General features: G+C 48.0%; 1 protein-coding gene across 2 annotated transcripts in view; it reads left to right on the plus strand.

The window, feature by feature from the left end:
- The window catches only part of CLSTN2 (calsyntenin 2), a 666,422-nt gene that overhangs the window by 527,787 nt on the left and 118,487 nt on the right, over nt 1-20,148 (plus strand). For both annotated transcript variants that reach the window (XM_058295067.2, XM_071214548.1), the window contains one exon: nt 14,749-14,934. In XM_058295067.2, the coding sequence (XP_058151050.1) occupies nt 14,749-14,934 (186 nt within the window). The remainder of the gene's footprint in view (nt 1-14,748; nt 14,935-20,148) is intronic.

The raw sequence follows: 20,148 nt of genomic DNA on the forward strand, positions 1-20,148 counted from the left end.
TCAGCAGCCATCTTGCTCTAACACGTGAAAATAGACTTTGGTGAGGGAAGTAACTTATGCTTTATGGCCTGGTATCTGTAAGCTCCTACCCCAAATAAATACTCTTTATAAAAACCAACCAATTTCTGGTATTTTGTGTCAGCACCTTTTTGGCTGACTAATACAGGTCATATCACCAATGAGGCTTAGAGGTGGTAAATGACCTGGACAAGGTCACATGGCTACCAAATGGCAGAGAAAGGTTGGTTCTAATTCCCAAACCCACTTTAATGGCTAGGGAAGCCCAGGATACCTGAGCCCTGTTTGGCCAGCCGGGAGGAGACCCAGCTTTAGAAAGCCTTCAGAGGATGTGGGCTGATAAAACAGACTCTCACACAAAAGTAGATAAACAAGAGAAGAACAGAGAGGAAGGGAGATAGCTCACTAGACAAAACAGAGGCCCTGGGAAGAGAGATGAGCCTGGTAGTCTACGGCTAACCTTGTGAAGAGAACAGAGAGGCTGAGCCTAGAAAGAAGCTAGCCCTTGAGGAGAGAGATGAGCCTTATACCAGCCTTCAGCTGAAATTAGAAGCCAGAAACACAGAGCCTTAAGAGGAAGAAGGAAGGCTGAACCCTCACAGATGCTACCTGCCATCTTGTGAGTTGAATTCTTCAGGGCCTTGTGACTGTAAGCTTCTACCCTTAAACAAATACCCTTTGTAAAAGTCAACAGATTTCTGCTGCTTTGCATTGGCACCCCTTTTGACAAATACATACCTCCTTGGAATCTAGGTCTACTCTTCTACTCAGTATCTTTTGCTAAATGACTGATAAGAGATGGAGGAGCTGCAGCTGGAGAAGAGGATTTCAGAGAAAGTTGAGCAATATCATAGACTACCATTGTTTCCTTCTTTATTGTCATGAGAGATGTAAGATTTCAAATGAGGGTGGTGGATAATGCAGGCAGATCTTTCTGGAGAGATTCTGAGAGGCAGTGAGCATTATAATTGGAGTTCTTCTGGTCCAAAAGGACAAGGTGGACCTCTGTGGTGAAGGTCCCTTCTCCCGACCTCTTTGTGAAACCAGCTGGCTTCTGCACCTGTGCTCTGAAGGCCTTCAGACCATCTGCAGGTGGTGCCTGTGGGTCAGGCAGGGCCTGCCAAGGCCTCACCACTGGGCATGGACAGGTGGGCCCCAGGCAAGCCTGGAAGTGCAGGCAGCTCTGTGCAGCCTGCAGCTGCCTGGCCAGATAGTAAATTAATAAGGGGAAGCTGTCTGGAGCCTCTAGAAACTAGTCCAGTCTGAAGACACTCATTCTGACAATCCCATTGGTGGACGTTGGTATTTAGAATAAAAGGTGACCTTCCTTTGCAGCCCCAGTTGAAGACAAGTGGGTAATTCAGTGAGTCTTGCTTCAGGAACAAGGCACTTGTTGAAGGCAGAAGCCAGGACAGTCCTGCTCCCCTCCACGTGCCAGTGTCTGCCTCTGACCTGAGATGCTGCATCCTTGGAGTCACGGCCAGGGCCAGGGCCACCGACTTCACACAGGCAGAGCCAGGCAGGAAGGAGTAGGGGCCCTGTCCACCTGCTGGAAGCCTTGGTTAATGACAGCCTCACTCTCGCTGAAATTGCCCCCTTCGATGGGCTTCTCAGGGGAGAGCCCTTCCAGGGTCCAGTCCCAGCATGCGAATATTTATCAGACACTGTCCCCTTCTCTGCCTCCAAGGCTTTAGTCCTTCAGCCTCGTGGCCTCATTGAGGTTATAGCAGGCCTCCTTACCAAATGCAAGACAAAGTCCCCCATGTACAGACACACAGGTAGTGGGCACACGTGCCAACAGGAGCCCCTTGTAGCAAAGGGAGCAGGCAGCCCGTCTGCTCAGATGGGCACCGCCAGGCACTGGGAAAGGGGGATTGTCAGGCAAGATTATGAATTGTACATTCTATTAGAGAACTTGGGGTAACAAGTGGCAATTGGGCCACTGTGACTTTTGTGTGTCTGGTAACATATTTACATATATAAACACAAAATTTCCCATTTTAACCATTGTTAAGTGGTATTACATTCACAGCATTGTGCTATCACCACCACCCTCCATTACATTTTCATGACTCCAAATAGAAACTCTGTACCTAAAAGTAATAACTCCCTATTCCCCCTCCCCTGAGCCCCAAGGTAATCTCCAATCTACTTTTGTCTCTATTAATTTGTTTATGTCAGATATTTTACATAAGCAGAAGCATAAAACATTTGTCCTTTTATGTTTGGCTTATTTCACTCAACATAATACTCTCAAAGTTCATCCATGTTGTAGCATGTATCAGAATTTCATTCTTTTTTATGGCTGAAATTTATCCCATAGTATGAATATACTCCATTTTGTTTGTCCATTCATCTGCTGATGGGCACTTAAGTTCTCCCCACCTTGTGGCTGTTGTAACATTGATTACATTTGGCTATGGACATTAGTATACAAATATCTGTTTGCATCCCTGCTGTCAGTTCTTTTATGTATATAACTAGGAGTGGAATTACTGGGTCATAGGGTAATTCTACGTTTAACTTTTTGAGGAACCATTAAACTGTCTTCCATAGTGGCAACATCATGACATGTTTTTATATATACATTTTTTTAAGATACTTAGATTACATAAATGTTACATAAAATATATAGGGGATTCCCATATGCCCCACTTCTTCCCCTTCCCACACTTTCCCACGTTGACAACATCCTTCATTAGTGTGATACATTTTACAATTGATGAGCACATATTGGAGCCTTGCCACTAAGTATGGATTATAGTTTACATTATAGTTTAAACTCTCTCCCGCACAATTTTGTAAGTTATGACAAGATATATAATGGCCCATATCTATCATTGCAGTGTCATTCAGGACAATTCCCAAGTCCTGAAAATGCCCCCATATCACACCTATTTTTCCCTATCCCTCCCCTCAGAACCTCCAGTGGCCACTGCCTGTACATCAGTGATAAAAGTTCTTCCATTGCTAGAATTACAATAAGTCTATACTAAAATAACAGAAGTCCACTCTAGTCCCTCGCTCATTCCCAATCCTGAGGATTCTGGGGTGGTGATGCCCACTCTGCCTCTAATTGAGAGGGGACTTAGATCCCATGGGGCAGATAGATGGACTATCTTGCTTACAGTTGTAGACTTTCTCTGTTCCTTGTGATGGGCACTGTCCTTCATCATCTCCTTGTTAGTTGTCCTGGGTGAGTCCAATGAATGACATTTTTATGTAGGCGTTTTTAATGCTTCCATATGATTTTATGTAAGCCATTATATGTTCATTTGAAAATGATTTTTATAAAGTATAATAACCAGAATAAAAATTCCCCATAATCCAATTAATGCAGTATTATTAATATTGTGGTATATTTTTCTCCCTTTTCACATACTCTTTTGGACTTTCTGTTTTTTTTTTTAAACTGAACTTGGTGTCATAAGCATTTCCTATGCCATAAAACCGCACAGCTGCATGATATTCCATCACAGAGGGGTGTCCAGATATGCCTGACCGTGACCCATACTAGAGTGGCATTAAGTGAGGTTCAGCTTTCTTTTAGTAATGCATCAGAGAATATCTTTGTGCCATTTCCCTGCATTTTGGATTACTTTCTTAGGAGCGTATTTACTGGTCAAAGTACATGGGCGTTTTGAAGCCCAGTATACATTTTGCCATCCACCTTCCTAATTATTTGTGACGGCCCATCCACTCCCCTGGCTGTAGGGTTTCCAGTGTGTTCAGAGGCCTCTGGGGATTTGGCCCTTATTCCTTGCAGAGATGAGAATTTGGTTCCAACTTTAGAATGTTATTCAGTGAATGGAACAGCCTGCAGGCCTCTAGTATCACCCAAAGTCATGGTCCTTTTATTTTTTTAAAAAAAATATATGTTTTGAAACCATGTAAAACCAACCTATAGATGAAAGGGATTTATGTAATAACTGGAATATGAAAAGTGCATATATAAGCCATCCTTATAAAAAGACTGAAAATGTGTTCATGAAAAACTATACTCTTCAATTGTAAAAGCTTTTGAGCGCCATAAAAGTAAGGATTCTTGAAGAACAGCTGCTCCATTTTGTACTGATAATACACTTGTCCCAAGAAAAGAAAATCGCCTAGAAAATGCTCTTGTTTATTGGACATAAGAGAGAAGAGTTTCTATAAATGCCAGAGAAAGGGCCCTGCTTGGTTGAGTTAATGATTTCCCTCGCGGGAGAATTCTCTTTCAGAAGGGCTGCTCTTAAATTGCCAGGTTTCTGTACCTTTCCAGCATCAATTTTCCTGCTTGGGAGGTGGGCGCACGTGAGCCAGGGATCTGTGGGGATGAAGGGATTTAGGCAGAGAGCAGCAGCCCAGCTTTTGAGGCGGGGGGGGGGGCACCTATTTTAACGCCATCGCAGTTCATTTCCTTTGCAGCATGGGCCGCTGACCCTGCTGGCCAGCAGAGGCTGACGCTGGGGTCTGAGGAGAGGTCACAGGCTTTAAAGAGCTGGGGTCCACCACGAGCAAGTTCAGAGACATGTTGGGAACTAAAGTGCTCACCCTGGCCTTGCACCTCACGACACGTGGAAGGCTGGGCCTGGCCGGGCTTGGGGTGCGGCATCTCAGGTGCCTGAGCTGGATATGGGGACAGAACTGAACTTGCTCAAAGGCCTTCTCCAAGGGCCCTGGAGAAGCAGCACGTGGAGTGAGCCCCAAACCCAGCCCAGCAGAGCAGGTGACCGACCTTCGGTGCAGAGGGGCCGGACGAGCCAGAGAATCCACGGGAGATGCACCCAGAGCAAGAGGGCCAGGGCAGCAAGCTGGGCACGGCACCTTTTAGAGAGCGCCTCTCGTTCATGCCTTAGATGGTTTTTGACAGCCTGGAAATTTAAAACCAAACGAAACCGGTACAGTCCCTGCTTTCGTGGAACTTGTGGGAGTAGGGCAGGAGGGCAGTGGGGTTGCAGACCAACAGACAGTCGCAGAAATAAACGAAGGCTAGAAACCAGTGCTGAGCCATGGAAAACCATTACCCGATGCTGGGAGAGGGGGGCAGAATTAAGTGGCCCGGCCCGGCTCAGAGTCAGCATGCAAGTGTATTTGTATAATTACTGAAAATAATCAATGCGTGGAGGCACAGCGCACAGCCAGTCAGGGCTAAAGCTCAAGGTCCAGAGGGAGCCCCTGATCTGTGTCCCCTACACTGAGCCCCAGAGCTCCGTGGTGGTCCACAGGGTGACAGATGGCTCCGCCGCCCAGCGTCTTTCTCTCATCCTTCCAGCTCAAGGAGGAGTGGTCGTAGGATGAGCCAGGATGAGCCCACCCCACAGAATGAGAAGCAGGTGCAGCTGATGTACACTAAGTCAGCACAAATACTCCATGTACCCTCTTCAACCCTACTCACAGCGGCTTCCCCGCTGACCTGGAGAGACTTTTTGCCAGCTTGATTCAGGTTCGTCTTTGCCACGATAAGGGTTGGAATCCCGACCTCCCGCATTCTGCCAAGCCCCATTTCTATATCCACCCCAGTCTCGGTCCATGCCAGCCAGGGCTGGGGGCGTCTCTTCTTTGGAGCAAAATCCATCTTTTTTATTTCTACCTGAGCACATACTCTAACTTCCCTAAAGGAAACTTCTATGTGAGTGAAGTCTTCAGAAGTTTCATCCTCCAGTATGCTTAGCAGGAGCCTAGTGACCCATTTGACTGGCCTATCTTGATCTTCTAGTCAGCCCCTAGTAAGTTATGCTCTATAACCAACACCCCAACTGCTCACAACAGGGGTGTATTTCTCTCACCACTGCTTGTGACCTGTGTGTTGGCTGCAGGCTGATGCTCTGTGCCAGTGCCCCAGGTCCCAGGCAATTGCTCCTTGTGTCTTCTTCTAGGATCCAGGCAGGAGCTGCAGTCACATTGGCCATATACAGTTCTTCTGGCAGAGGCATAAGTTTAAGAGAGTGAGCCACAGCTTTCACTGCCTCTTTAAAGCCTCTGCTCAGAACTGACTGCTGTCATTTCTGTGCACATTCCATTGGTCAAAGGAAGTCACATGGCCAAACCCAAAGTTATTGGGAACAGTAATCCAACCTCTACTGACATCCACTGGGAACAATTATCCAATCTCCATTAGCCACCCACTGAGAATAATAATCCACTCTCTACTGACCACCCACTGGGTCACTGTGCCTTCCCCAGAACACCTCAAAATTTTCCTTAGATCATGGCATCAACCTCAAAGTCCAAAGTCTCATGATATACATCTGGTTTGAATGAGTCTCCTTTTGGTCAGGAGACCTGTAAACTGAAGAAAAAAAAAAAGTATCTGCCATGCACAATAAATACTACATGTAATGGAGGGTCAGGAGCAAGATAGCCAATAAACACTCTGCTTCAGAAAGGGAGAGAATAGGAGGCACACAGCAGTCACTGATTGATCCATAGCAATTCTGAAATTTCATGGACAAATGTGGCAAGATCTCCTACATTGGGGGGAAGGAACATTCTTGATTAGTCCTGGCTCTGCACTCTGGATGTAGTGCCTCTGTCCATTGTTCTCTGCAGCTCCTAATCCAAAGAGAGCATTGGAAAATATGAACAATTTCCTCAACCTGTTTCCTGCCTACAGCAAATTGGGGTCCCGGGGATGGAGTTACACATTAAACAATTGCAGCCTCTTCAAATCTCCCCTTGAAACTGTCCACTGTCACTGCTGCACACACCCTAGAGCTCAAAACAAGTCACAAGACCAAGCCCGAAATCGATGGGGCAGGGATGTGTCCTCCCACTGGCAGAGAGGCAGTCAGGAGCAGCAGTCCAGTGCTCCACCCTGGAGATGGCCCTTCTTCCATCAAGAGCACTGGGCCCTGCACCTCCTCTTCCGGGACTGTAACTCGTGCTCTGCCCTGCTCAATGTAAATAAAGAAAACAAACTTGCTCTAAACTGCTTTTGGTGTGAAGTCCTAGCCACTAGATCAGTTTCTGAGCAGCCAACAGATCTCTCTTTGGACATCCTGGATAGTGGGGACCCTTCGCAGCCCCCTCTGCTGGCAACTGCGATTGCTAAATATGTGGTGGAAAAGGGTTGGGAGTTTATTGTCCGATATAGTCTGGACCCGCAGCTTCCAAGTCTGAACATTCAAATCACTTGAGGGGCCGATTAAAATGGCAGATTCCAGGGCCTCCCTCTTCAATTCATCCACGTAACCTCCTGGGAGGGGACCCAGGAATCAATGTCTTTAGAAGTTTCTCAGGTGATTCTCCTGAGATCTGCCCCAATACCCACCGCCCACCCCCCAGCCTGTCTATAGACAGGAATTTGGTAAGCACCATGTGAGTCCCTCATAGAGAATGTGGAAATTGCAAAGGGTCTGTGAATCAGGAAGCAGAAAGGTAAGTCTGGACTGGACCAATCTTTGGGAACCTCCTGAAAGAGGAATTGAAGTGTTGTGATTTGGCAGTGGTTAGATCTGAGAGACAAAGAGTAGTGAGGTAGGAGATTGGCTCAGTATTGGTCCCAGTGAGAAGTGATGGTGTAGGGAGTAAGAGTACAGTGAGGAGGCAGTGACTTTGGGTGACACCTCAAGTTCAGAAACAAGAGGCCCAAACAACCCCTTGGATATATAAGATAAAATGTTGCAGTGCCCTGGATTTGTAACCTTTGGAAATAAGATACATCTAGTAAATGAGAGAGTAAAGTCTAGAGCAGTGCTTCTCCAACTATCTGTTGTGAAGGCCCAGAGGTTTTTTGTTTGTTTTTCCTACTTTGTAAAAAAAAAAAAAAAGGAGCAATTTCTAGAAAAAAATGAAATTAATAATAAAGAAATAAAAACATAAACCTAATTTTTTATTATTAGCTTCAACAGACAACTGTAAAATTGCTATAAAATTTCTAGATGCTTACTCTTGATTTCTTTTTTTTTTTTTTTTTTTTAATTTTTTTATTTTTTATTGACTTTGTAATAATATTACATTAAAAATATATATGTGAGGTCCCATTCAACCCCACCCCCCCACCCCCCCTCTCCCCCCCCCCAACAACACTCGTTCCCATCATCATGACACATCCATTGGATTTGGTAAGTACATCTTTGGGCACCTCTGCACCTCATATACATTGGTTCACATCATGTCCCATACTCTCCTCTATTCCATCATGTAGGCCCTGTGAGGATTTACAATGTCCGGTGATTACCTCTGAAGCACCATCCAGGGCAGCTCCATGTCCCGAAGATGCCTCCACCTCTCATCTCTTCCTGCCTTTCCCCATACCCTTTGTCCATTATGTCCACTTTTCCCAATCCAATGCCACCTCTTCTATGTGGACACTGGATTGGTTGTGTCCATTGCACCTTTATGTCAAGAGGAGGCTCAGATTCCACCTGGATGCTGGATGCAATCCTCCCATTTTCAGTTGTAATCACTCTAGGCTCCATGATGTGGTGGTTGTCCTTCTTCACCTCCATCTTAGCTGAGTGTGGTAAGTCCAATAAATCAGATTGTAGGTGCTGGAGTCTGTTGAGGCTCAGGATCTGGCTATCACATTGTCAGTCCAGAGATTCAAATCCCCTAAATATATCTTAAACCCCAACATTAACTGCACCTCCAGCACATTAGCATGAAAGTCTTATGAAGGGAGATCCCATCTGAGTCCAGATTCATCACACATAAACACCATTTCCAAAGAGGGGCCATCTGCCCTGGTAGTTAACCCCATCAGCCATGACCATAACTCCCATGGGTCTCTTTAGCCCTCAAAGGAACCAATATCTGGGGGTTGTATCTGCTTTATCTGTCTCTCTGACTCTGCTCAGTTGTGCATGAGGGCAAACCTTCTGCCAGCCTCCAGACTCTTTTTTAGAAACTCGTAGCCATATAAACTCATTTCTCCTTTCCATTTCCCCCTTACTTTAGGTCAAACAGCATTTTAAAGTCATGGTATTTTATGTAGACATGGATATTCTGCTGATCCGCATTGAACCTTCCGTATAAGGTCATTTTCCAGTTGCATCATCAGTTGGTAGTTGATAGTGGTCCCTCGTTGCCAGGGAGGCTCATCCCCGGGTGTCATGTCCCACGCTGGGGGGAAGGCATTGCATTTACATGCTGAGTTTGGCTTCGAGACTGGCCACATTTGAGTAACATGAAGGCTGACAGAAGGAAATTCCCAGGCACAAAGTTGCTCTAGGCCTTGTTATTATTTTGGGTTTATCAGCTCACAAGCATAGTCATTAGTATCAGGGGCTCACTGTTGAACCCTCACTCCCTCCCGGTCCCCACCACTGTACCTGGGAGACTGTCGCTGCTCCCCTAGGGACCACGACAGAGCACCACTGGCCGGGAACCCAGTACCCCCCCTACTGTGGTTTTTAATTTACTCTTGATTTCTATGCTTCACCTCAAGGCAGACCTGTAACAGACATTCCCGGGGCTGGCACCTCTGTGACCACAGTGGGTAGCTCTACTCTGGAACATATTCTTGCCTTATCCTCCACAAAATCTGAAATGTTTTTTGAAAATGGCTTGGATCGTCTCTCCCACTTAGCCTGCTCAGCAGGCCGTCTGCACATGCTGCCCTTACCTTAATGCCACTAGTTCTCCTGGTCGGCAGTGACAGGTGGGTGAGAGGCATGATGAAAGTACCAGGCTCCTGTGAGGAGCTGTGGGCCAGGAAACTGCCGGCAGAGTTTCGTGGGTCCTCCCAGAATAAGATCTAAAAGCTGATGTGCATGCCTCTGAGGTCTGCCAGGTGAGGAGAGAGGGTTTCTACAGGCTGAGGAACTGGTAACCGCAGTATTGACTTGTGGCAAAATTAAATCACCCCTCCCTCTCCCCACTCCCCAGTCCTCAGGAAACTAGAGTAGAGAGAACTTGATGATCAGGACAAAATCGGAGGACACATTTCTGTTGTTTCATTCGACATTTATTGAGAGGCCTAAGAGGACTAGAAAAATTGAATATACGTGAGGGTTTCCAAGTTTGCGGCCATCTGTAAGTAGCATTTCGTCACATACACTTGACCCACAGAGGACCAAACTCTGCCTGCGGATTTGTGCTGGTGTGCAGTGCCCGGCACATAAAAGAGCCCGGTAAAGACCTGCGAAATGAGGGAGAGATTGCATGTAGGCAAATCAGAAAACACATGCGTACTATCTCACACACATGCGCACACACCAGTCGTGACTGGAATCCTTCCCTTTGGGTGCCTGACAGTCTGTGATTTGATGCCTGTTGAGGGCCTGATGACAGGCGAGTCGTCCCACCCACCGTGGATGGCAGTAAATGCTCCCTGGGGTCCAGGTGATCGCCTTTCTCCCCTTGGCAGTGGAATTCGATTTTGTGTGTCTTCTTGTACATGCGTGTGTGTGTCGATGTCATCTGATTTTCACGCAATCACTCAGTCTCTTGAGCGCCTGTTATGGGCCAGGCACTGCATGGAAACCGGCCACAAGCAAGTCTGTAAATAGTTCTTGGGGAAGGATGCACGGGCAGGGGCTGGGGTGGAGGTAAGGGGCTCTTCATCAGAGACGGAGAAGGCCTTGTGCAAGAAGCCCTGTGTGGGGGAGGGCTGAGGGAAGGGACAGGCGAGCCACGGAGGGCACGGGCGGGCAGCCGGGAACCGCAAGAGCCCGCGATATGGGCAAGGAGTCGTCTTTCCCCTTCTCCGTTTATTTTGTAGTTAATTAAGATGTCTCTTTCTAGCAGGAATTAAAAGGTAATAAAGTGCTCTTGTGAAAATAGAATATCGTAAATGGGAAGGGGTCGGTAATAAAGGACGAGAAGCAACTCCTTACGTTTGTAATTGAGTTCAGAGAGTTTGTGTTTGGTTTCCGTTTAAATTGTGCCTGTGTGTAATTGTTTTCAATTGGAGGAGAGAACGCCACATAAATCCAATACTCTGAAACATGTGTGCCTATTATGTGTCAGGCACAGGGCTAAGCAGTTTGCATTTATAAAAGCCTTATTAGCAACTCTGAAATTGGTAAGAACATCCCCAGTGTTTGCATGAATCAACTCAGAGAGAGACAAAGGGAACGACTTGCCCAGGGGACGTGGTGCAAGTGGCAGAGCTGGAATCCCCGCCTGGGTCTGACTCCAAAGCCCTCGTTCCTGAAAGTTATGCTCAGCTGCCTTTCTGTGGGATAGTTGGTCGATATCCCCTTCCATAGATGAAGAAATTGAGGCTCAGAAAGGCTAAGGATCATGCCCAAGGCTACTCATCTGGCAGGGAAGGATCAGTTACATAATTTATGGGTCCCACTGTTTAAAAAAAAAAATGCGGGGCCCCTTTAAAAAATTATTAAGCATTTTAAGACAGTGACTGCAGAGCAGTAAACTAAGCCCGGGGGCCTCTAACGGTGAAGCCCTCTTGGAGCCAGGAGTGGAGACTTGGCCTCTCAGCACCTCCCTGCGTCCTTCCAGCTGCACGCCCCACCTCACAGTTGCCGGCCCATACAGCAGTTGATAAAATATAAAGCGGTGAGTTTAGAAAGGCAAGAAGTCTCTTTTGGGATGTGGCTTTGGAGTCAGGGCAACCTGGCGCCAGTCCTGGCTGGACCACGCCCTCTGCGCGGGAGCCTCCGTGAGTTACTGCACCTGCTCCTCGCTCAGTCTCCTACACCCCAGCTCCTTCTCAGGAAAGGGCAGATGTTTGTATGAACTTCCCACTCTCTCAAGGACACTGTGCTCTGTAAGCTGCTTCAATTTCTTTTACTGTATAGTGGCAATTCTCCCCGTTCCTCGTAAACCCTCAGAAACCCACCTCTTGACGTCAGCCGGAGCACCTGGCAGTTGTGATGGGTCTAAAGCCCTTTGGGTCTAAAGCAATCTCTCCCGATTGGGTCAGAAGGGGCCCTGCCCCACCCCCCAGCAAGGGTTGGTGAGAAGAGTGAAAACTTGACCAGGGCTGTGCTGCCACTGACGTTTTCCTGCATTATTTATTTCCTTATTTTTTTCATTCCTTCTCAAAAGGATTTGAGGTGAAATTTCTCATCATAGATATGCTCCAAAGTATCTAGGTGAGAAAGAGATGCCTGCGGTCCCACAGAAAGTGAGCCAATGCCCAGCGTGTCTTGTGCTTCTCCAGAGCGGAGGCTTCCAGAGAAGGTGCTGGTAGGAGGTATTTCCACCCTAGAAGAAGTAGGAAAACCTTCAAGAACTGGTGCTGTGGGACTCTCACCAAGGCCCCTGCTCAAAGCCACTTTCTCCAGTTTTGGATGTGCATCTCTAAAGAAAGGGAGGGACCAGGGAGAGGGGGTGAGGGAGGAAAGGAAAGCAAGCCTCCTTCTTGAAGCCACTTCTTGTTAGCGGGAAGCAGATTCCTCTTCATGACTATTAGACCAGCTGCCTCGCTGAAGGCAAGGAGATCCAAACTGGCCGGTGCTGCTGTTGGGATGGGCGGCTCTGCAGCAGTGCAGGTAGGGGCCGGTGGGATCAGAGCCAGAGAAGCTGCAAGCGGACTGTGGGTTCTGCTTGAGGCCCAGGAAGGGCAGCAGTAGGGAAGCGGACTTGGCCCAGTGGTTAGGGCCTCCTTGACCCGTGTGGAGCTGGCCCATGCGCAGTGCTGATGCGCGCAAGGAGTGCCCTGCCACGCAGGGGTGTCCCCGCATAGGGGAGCCCCACGCACAAGGAGTGCAGCCTGTAAGGAGAGCTGCCCAGCGCGAGAGAAGGTGCAGCCTGCCCAGGAATGGCGCCGCACACACGGAGAGCTGACACAACAGATGACGCAACAAAAAGAAACACAGATTCCTGTGCCACTGATGACAACAGAAGTGGACAAAGAAGAAGATGCAGCAAATAGACACAAAGAACAGACAGACAACCAGGGTGGGGGGCGGTGGGGGGCGGGAAGGGGAAATAAAAAAAAAAAAAAAAGAAGGGCAGCAGTCAAGGTTAAGTGTCTGGGGCTCCCTGGGAGCTACCTGGCAAATATTTCCTGAGCTCTCATCCAGGTGCTGGATGGAAGTGGTTGTTCAAAAGAGCAGTCGGCTAATGTGCGGATTTAGGGCTAAATCCGGGTTCCACAGTTGGCTGGAGCGCCGCAGGGTTGCAGTGCAAGGGGAGGAGGGGGTTGCTCCCTGTGACCTGAATGTCTCCCTTCCTCACCGGGAAACATTTATGAAGCCCTACTGTGTGCAGTCACACACTGTCACACTTGATCCCCACCCCAGCACTCTAAGGTCAGTACTCCGGCCCCTAATTGCCTGATGAGGTGCCTGAGGGGGGCAACTGGCATTAACATGCCTGAGAATGTCCTGACTCTGCCAAGCCAAGGCAGGCTCCTGACTGTGTCTGCTCCAAGCCAGATGCTGGGGGCCCTCCCACAGCGCGTCCGGGACTCCCGGAGCAGACAAGCGCTCTCCTGAGCTCAGGCACCCCCCTCCGTCAGCGCTAGCTCCTTCACCGCACTGACGCCTGTGCTTATTTATCGCCTCCCCTCTCCCCAGCTCACAAGGCAGGGGCTTTCCTGACTTGTTCCCTGCTGCATCCACTGTGCCCAAAGCAGAGCCTGGCCATAGAAACCCTGAATCAGTAGTTTCCCAGTGAATGAAACAGTCTAGCTGGCCTCTGCGTCTAGCCCGCTCCTCTATGCTGGTATCACTGGTGGTGATGGCCAGTGACCCCCAGGGGCTGCAGACTGACCCACAGGTGCAGGGCTTTCTGGGTTTCTCACGAGTGAGTGCGGGCAAATGAAGAGATGTTCAGCTGGCTTCTAGCAACGTGCTGTGTAACATTTTTGGGAGTCATGAACTAATAATATCCATAATTCATGTTTGTCAATGACCCTCGTTCACCCTTCTCCCCACAAGTCTGGTGGAGGAGGGTTGTACACTTCTCTCAGGCAGAGGTGGTCCTGGGGCGCGGGCCCCGCCCTCTGTAAAAGCTCAGGTCCTTACCAGCCAGTGTGCTATTGCCTTGAATTGGCTTTGGTTTTCAGTGGCTCCTGTCACTGCATGAGTCATTTTATGTGTACACTCACTGGTAGTGTTAATTTTTGTTGATTGCTTCTATTCTTGGGCAGTGCCATTTCGATTTTGACTTTGTTCCTTTCCAATGCTTTATTCTCTGTAAATTCTTTTTCTCCTTCTTAAATGGGTCACAGTCCTGGACATTTGAGAAAGAACCCTTGCGCCCTTCCTTGTGCCTGCCCATAATCCTTGAGATACGACGCAGTCTTTTGATTATGACGAGACCTACACATTCCTAAAAATCACTGCCCTAGACAAGATCATGCAATAAAAACCACAGGATTTATGGAGAAAATAGGGTTAGAGGCCCAGTACTCAAAAATATTGGCAGTGACACATGAGAAAGAAAAGAAGAAAAAGGGTTGGCATAGTTTCATACATGTTAAATGGTTAAAAAATGCCTAAATATTGTAATAGATAGGGTAATTTACCCTGAAAAGGACCTGCAGATTGCTTGTGGAGGTGGGTTTTGGAAAGATCACTGCAGGTGAGTGCTGGCCTGAAATCAGGTGGAAAGTAGTTGCACCAGATGTGAACAGATGTGGCCAGAACACAGACTGTGAACCAAGGTGGCAGGTGGATGCTCGAAGCGTCTGCACATGCGTGCTTTTTCTATACTTCTATGTGGCTCAGTTCAGCTGGGTGCAGTTTTCTGTGTTCACAAAACTTGAGTGATTCCCAAATTAGTCCCTAATTAATCAATCGCTTTGGAAAAAATCACACCTTCCAAACAAGAATTATAGCAAAACCAAACTGCACTTGATTAAAAAAAAAAATCTTCCCCTTGTTTATTCAGATTGGACCAAGAGGATCGAGTATCAGCCTGGCTCGGGGAGTCTGCCGCTGTTCCCCAGCATCCGCCTGGAGACCTGCGACGGGCCTGTGTCCTCCATCCAGATCACCACGGAGCTGCAGACCAACTACATCGGGAAGGGCTGTGACCGCGAGACCTACTCGGAGAAATCCCTGCAGAAGTTGTGCGGTAGGTTCTCCCCTGTTGGCTTTTTTTTTTTAACCAATTGCTTTTAAAAGATACATACAACTAAAGCATATCTTATTATATTGTGAAGAATCAGCCCTTGCCCACCTGCATGGGTATGTGGAACTCCTGGAGTTATTATTTAGTTTGATTATGGTTAAGGGGTGGGAAGGCACAGTTCTGGGAATCAGGCCCACCTGATCTGAACTTCACCTTTTACCACTTGTGTGACCTCGGGCAGTGACGTGGCAAAGCCTCCGTTCCTTCATGGGTGAAACAGAGATTTACCTTCATGGGTAAAACAGAGTGTGTTCAAGGGCACCTAGCGCAGGACGTGGAGATACACAGTGTCCTTCCCCTTGGCTGGTTTATGGAGAGGTGCCTGACCACGACGAGGGATGGGCTCGGTCACTTGAAGAGAGCGCCATCCCCTCCTTGTAGGACCAGCTACATAACCTGTGGGCCCCAGTGCAAAATGGAAATGCAGGACCTCTTGTTCAACTATTATTGAGAACTTTAAGATGGTGAGAGCAGAGCATGAAGCCAAGTGGAGGACTGTAGCAGTTGGATATGGTTATGAATTCCAAAAATAGATACTGGATTATGTTTAACCTGGGCATGATTGGGTTATGATTAGGGCGTTGAGTCCCCACCCACCAAGGGGGTAAATAGATAAAAGGCATGGCAAAGAACAGAGTTGGGGGTTCTTAATGTTGGAGTTTTGATGTTGGAGTTTGATGCTGAAGCTTTAAGCTGGAGCCCTGGGAAGTAAGCTCACAGAGGAAAAAGAAGCAATCCCCAGGAAGGGAGAAACCCCGAGCCCAGGAAAAAGAAGGCTGAGGAAGGAACCAGGAAGCCTGAACCCTCGCAGACCTCAGCAGCCATCTTGCTCCAACACGTGGAAATAGACTTTGGTGAGGGAAGTAACTTATGCTTTATGGCCTGGTATCTGTAAGCTCCTACCCCAAACAAATACCCTTTATAAAAACCAACCCATTTCTGGTATTTTGTACCAGCACCTGTTTGACTGACTAACACAGGTGAGAATGGTCCTGTGCTCAGTAAACCCACAGCTGCTGCGCTGGTTGTGGGCCTCCTGCCTCCCACTTCCATGTAGATTTCATTCTCTCTCGCTCTCTGCAAGGATATTCAGGACCTCAGGGCTGGCTCTCCAGCTTTCTCTCTGGCCGTGCCATGGGGAGCCTAGGAAAGGTCTGTATTCAGAGGTAACAGCATCTGCCCCAAAGAAAGGGGAGGCTCCTGGTGACACAGTCGCCTGCCACAGCTGCCCCCCCACCTCCCCTCCCCTGCTATCTCTGGGGCAGTTTTCCTCCCTCAGCATTGCCTCCCATGCACAGACCGTCACCCACACCACCTTTGCCCAAAGAACCACGAGGAAGTTTCAGAACGGAACACGAAATACACCCTGCTCGCTTACCACCGTGTTCCATTTATCATCTCACCAGGCTGGCAGGAAAGGCCTGTGGGAGTTCAGGCCCTTCTGGAACGATGCAGCAGATTGGGCAAAACACCACAGCTTCAATATTCCAAACAGCTCTTGCAAAAATAGGTATAAGAGGCCTGCAATATTCTGAAATTGCCTCCAGTCCTCTCCTTCGCTTTGTGTGCAGGGAAGCCGTGAAGATGACATCCTACTTAGAATGAATATCCCATTTCGCCCCCCGTGTACCTGAATTATTAAGTCAGTTTGACCCCACGCCACCACAGGCTACAGTCATTTCCCCAGCTCCTCCAGGTTAGAAGGAGATGACGGAATCAGCTTGTGAAAGATCAGATGGGCCCAAGGACATGCGTTTGTGATTTGATTTTGAACGTTGCTGAAGAGAGATGAGGAGATACAGAGGGTGAGAAGGATTTTCTCAGGGAAGAAACTTCAGAGCAAAATTCCATCTGGTGTGTTAACATAGCTCCTTCCACCCGGCTTCCAGCCTCGCCTTGCCGGAAGGCAGCTTAATTCGATTGGGAGGGCAGTTCGCCCCCAAGATTACCTTATCTGGGGCTAGGAGCAAGCCTTCCATCAAGAAGCGCCTGCATTTCTCTGGTGACCTTCATGTAGACAGTGCCACCCACCACACTAGTGGGACCCCCAGTGGTGGTGGGGAGGTCACTCCTGCCTCCATATTCGGGCCTCAATCTCAAATTGCACTTAGGGGGCACTCAGAAAAAGGCAGAAGCAAATGAGCAAGACCCAGACACAAATCTGGCACTAGCTCAGATCTGCTTCCTCATGAAAAGGTCCATTAGAGCCCCCTGTTCCCTCCAAACTCCCAGTGGAACCCCACCTGGGTCCCTTCTGAAACAGTGTGCCTTGGGATTCCCTACTCCCGTGGAGCACCTCTGCTTCTGGAGACGAGCTTCTCTTTGTTTTCCATGGAATCTAGCAAAGGTGCTCACTGGCCTTCCAAACCGGGGCATTGTCATGGCACTTTAAGCCTCAGCATTTTTTCAGGTTTCGTTCAAGAAATCTTCATTGACCTTGGATAGAAACATGGAGACCCGTCAGGATATTACTGCAATAGTATTGGCACAAGATCATGAGTTCTGAACCAGGGATGAATTTAAGGCAGTGTTAAGAGGCAAACTCAGGAAGATTCAGTGGTTGGTTAGCATCAGGAATGAGAAAGAAGGACTCCAAGAAGACTCTACCGTGAGCAGCTCCCTGGATGAGGAATCCAGTAGTGAGAATAGAGCTGGGGAACAGTGATAGGCATCTGTGAAACACCCATGTGCAGAAAACCAAGCCCGTGCCTGACCATGGATCTCTGCAGGAGATGCCTTCAGCCTCCTGACCCATCTTTACAGCCCATCTCTTCCTGCCTCCCCGCCGCCTCCCCGTGCCTGCTTGTCCTCCTGAGCTCTGTTCACCTTTTCCTCCCATAGGATGCTCTTTCCCCCTCTGCCTTTCCAAACCCTTCCCTTCTGTCGCTATCCACCTGCCCACTTATGAACACAAGGGGGCGAATCCTGCGGTGCTTCCTGGGGGTTCCAAAGTTCCAGAGGCTCTTCTGTAGAGCTATGCAGGTGCAGTGACGTAAGCATGTCTCCCTGGACGGCCAGGGCTGTTGTCCCGTCTTTGCCTGCCTGCTTCCTCCACTAGCAAGCACTAGCAGGAGCAACAATAGAATCCTGCTGACAGGGAACTCGGAAGAGAGCTGCCGTGAAGCCTGCTGTCAGGAAGTATATGCTTGAAATTCCCTGTGTGAGCCTGGCAAAGCATAGGCTATTGCTCCCTGGGATTTATGCCCCAAGACACTTTCATTCTGCCACAGAAAGATGGAGGGCTCTTAACCGGCGCTCTCTTGGGGTCGGCGGGCCAGGCAGAGTCGAAGTCGGTCTCCCACGGATCCTGCTTTACCCAAAGCCAGGCTTCTTAGAGAAGTTGGCAAACTTCTTACCACTACCTCTGAACCTCTGAATTCAGAGGAAGGGCCCCAGCATCTCAGCAGCAGGCTTTCCAGAGGTGAAATGTCGCAGAACTGCCTTAAGTATAAAATGCATGGCAAAGCCTTCAATGAGACCTCTGGGTCAAATTTAATTTGATATTAACAACAGTCCAAGAAAAGGCCCTGTTTCAATGACCCAACGTCACTACATATTACAGTAAAAAGAAAAGTAGTTTGTGATGCACGTGCCCTTGGTAGCACCGAGGCTCAGGGCTGCCCCTCCTAGGGATTGACAGGGCTCCCGGGAGCTAGGCATGCATGCAATGACCAGGTCAGCTGTTCTGTGCCGAGTCAAGAATTCCAGGGACAGATTCTGTTGAGGAAAGGCCACAGGGCACAAGCGTGCTATTAGATTCAAGTGATTGGACTGTCAGAGCAATTCAGATCACCACACATTAAATTGTCCTCAGGACTTATATACTAGTGAGGCCAGGAGGTTTTACATAGAGGACTCACTTATTCATTCACTCATTCATTCATTCCTGTACTTACCAATGCAACAAATATTTGTTGAGTGTACAAATACTGTGTTAACTCTTGAGGTTAAACGTACTTAATAAGACCACTTAGCAATTCCGTTTCTCAGGGTAGACAAATGTTAAAAAAAAGTTACAGGGTAATTTTTGAGGAGCAATGAAAAGTCCTTGTTTTTCCTTCTATACCTTGCAGTTGAACAGAGCTTGTTTTTACTGAGAATCAACGTCTGAGGTTTTCATACCCTCAGAATAGCCCAACTGCAAGAATCCATCATCAGTTTTTCTAAGATATCTATAAAGAGCTGGAGTTTCCAGGAGTGCCAGTATCAGTCCCCTAGTCCTAACCAGTTCTACCCATTCTTAGTGAGCTGAAGCAGTTCTCTTAAAAACAGTTGAACACATTGGGAATCAGAATAAACATCAATCATACATCAGCTAAGGGCTGCACACACTGAGTCATGGATGAGGGCAGTAGGCTCTCTCTGGATATGCTTATTCCTTCAAGGACATTTAAGCATCTGCCATGCAATGTGCCCTCTGGGTTGGGGAGAGATTTCTGTCTGCAGTGACCTGAACCTAGCTTGCTAGCTGCTGGGTGTTAGTGGCCCTGCCCTGGGAGAGGCTGGTGGCTACCCCTCATCCATAGCCCTGCTTGCTTCACCTGTATATCCAAATTTTTCTGATTCTAAGGCTTTGGAGAAGAAACCCTTCTTATCTAGGACTCCAGGCTCAACAAGGTATGAACTCCTTAGAGGAAATCAGAAAGTCTTCCATCGTTATGCTTAAGACATGGAAATGGAGAGATGAAATTGTCATTGTCAATGTCACTCACTTAGTGGATTATCAGTCAGATTAGGGCAGGTTATGCTGCAGTGACAAATGACCTCCAAATCTCATTGGCTTAAAATGACTAGGGCTTATCATTCTTACCCATGCTCATCTTGGTGTGGCTGTGGCACTGCTTCTGGTTGGCTCCCCACCAGGATTCAAACCAACAGAACAGCCTCTATCTAGAGCATTACTGTCTAGTCACAGACAGAAAAGACATGTGGTGGACCCTGCATTGGCTCTTAAAGTGTTTATCCTGATATGACTCATGTCACGTCCAATCACATGTCATTGATTAGAGAAAGTCACATGGCCAGGCCTGATATCAGTGGGGCAGGAGAGTATGTTGTGAACAGAATACATTCTATACCATAGAGTTGATATTGCCAGTGTGAGAATACCCCACAGAATGAAAGCATGTGCTTGCTCTTCCCTGAGGCCCCTCTTAT

The sequence above is a fragment of the Dasypus novemcinctus genome, chromosome 4 (assembly GCF_030445035.2).
Source record: "Dasypus novemcinctus isolate mDasNov1 chromosome 4, mDasNov1.1.hap2, whole genome shotgun sequence".
Taxonomy (NCBI): domain Eukaryota; kingdom Metazoa; phylum Chordata; class Mammalia; order Cingulata; family Dasypodidae; genus Dasypus; species Dasypus novemcinctus.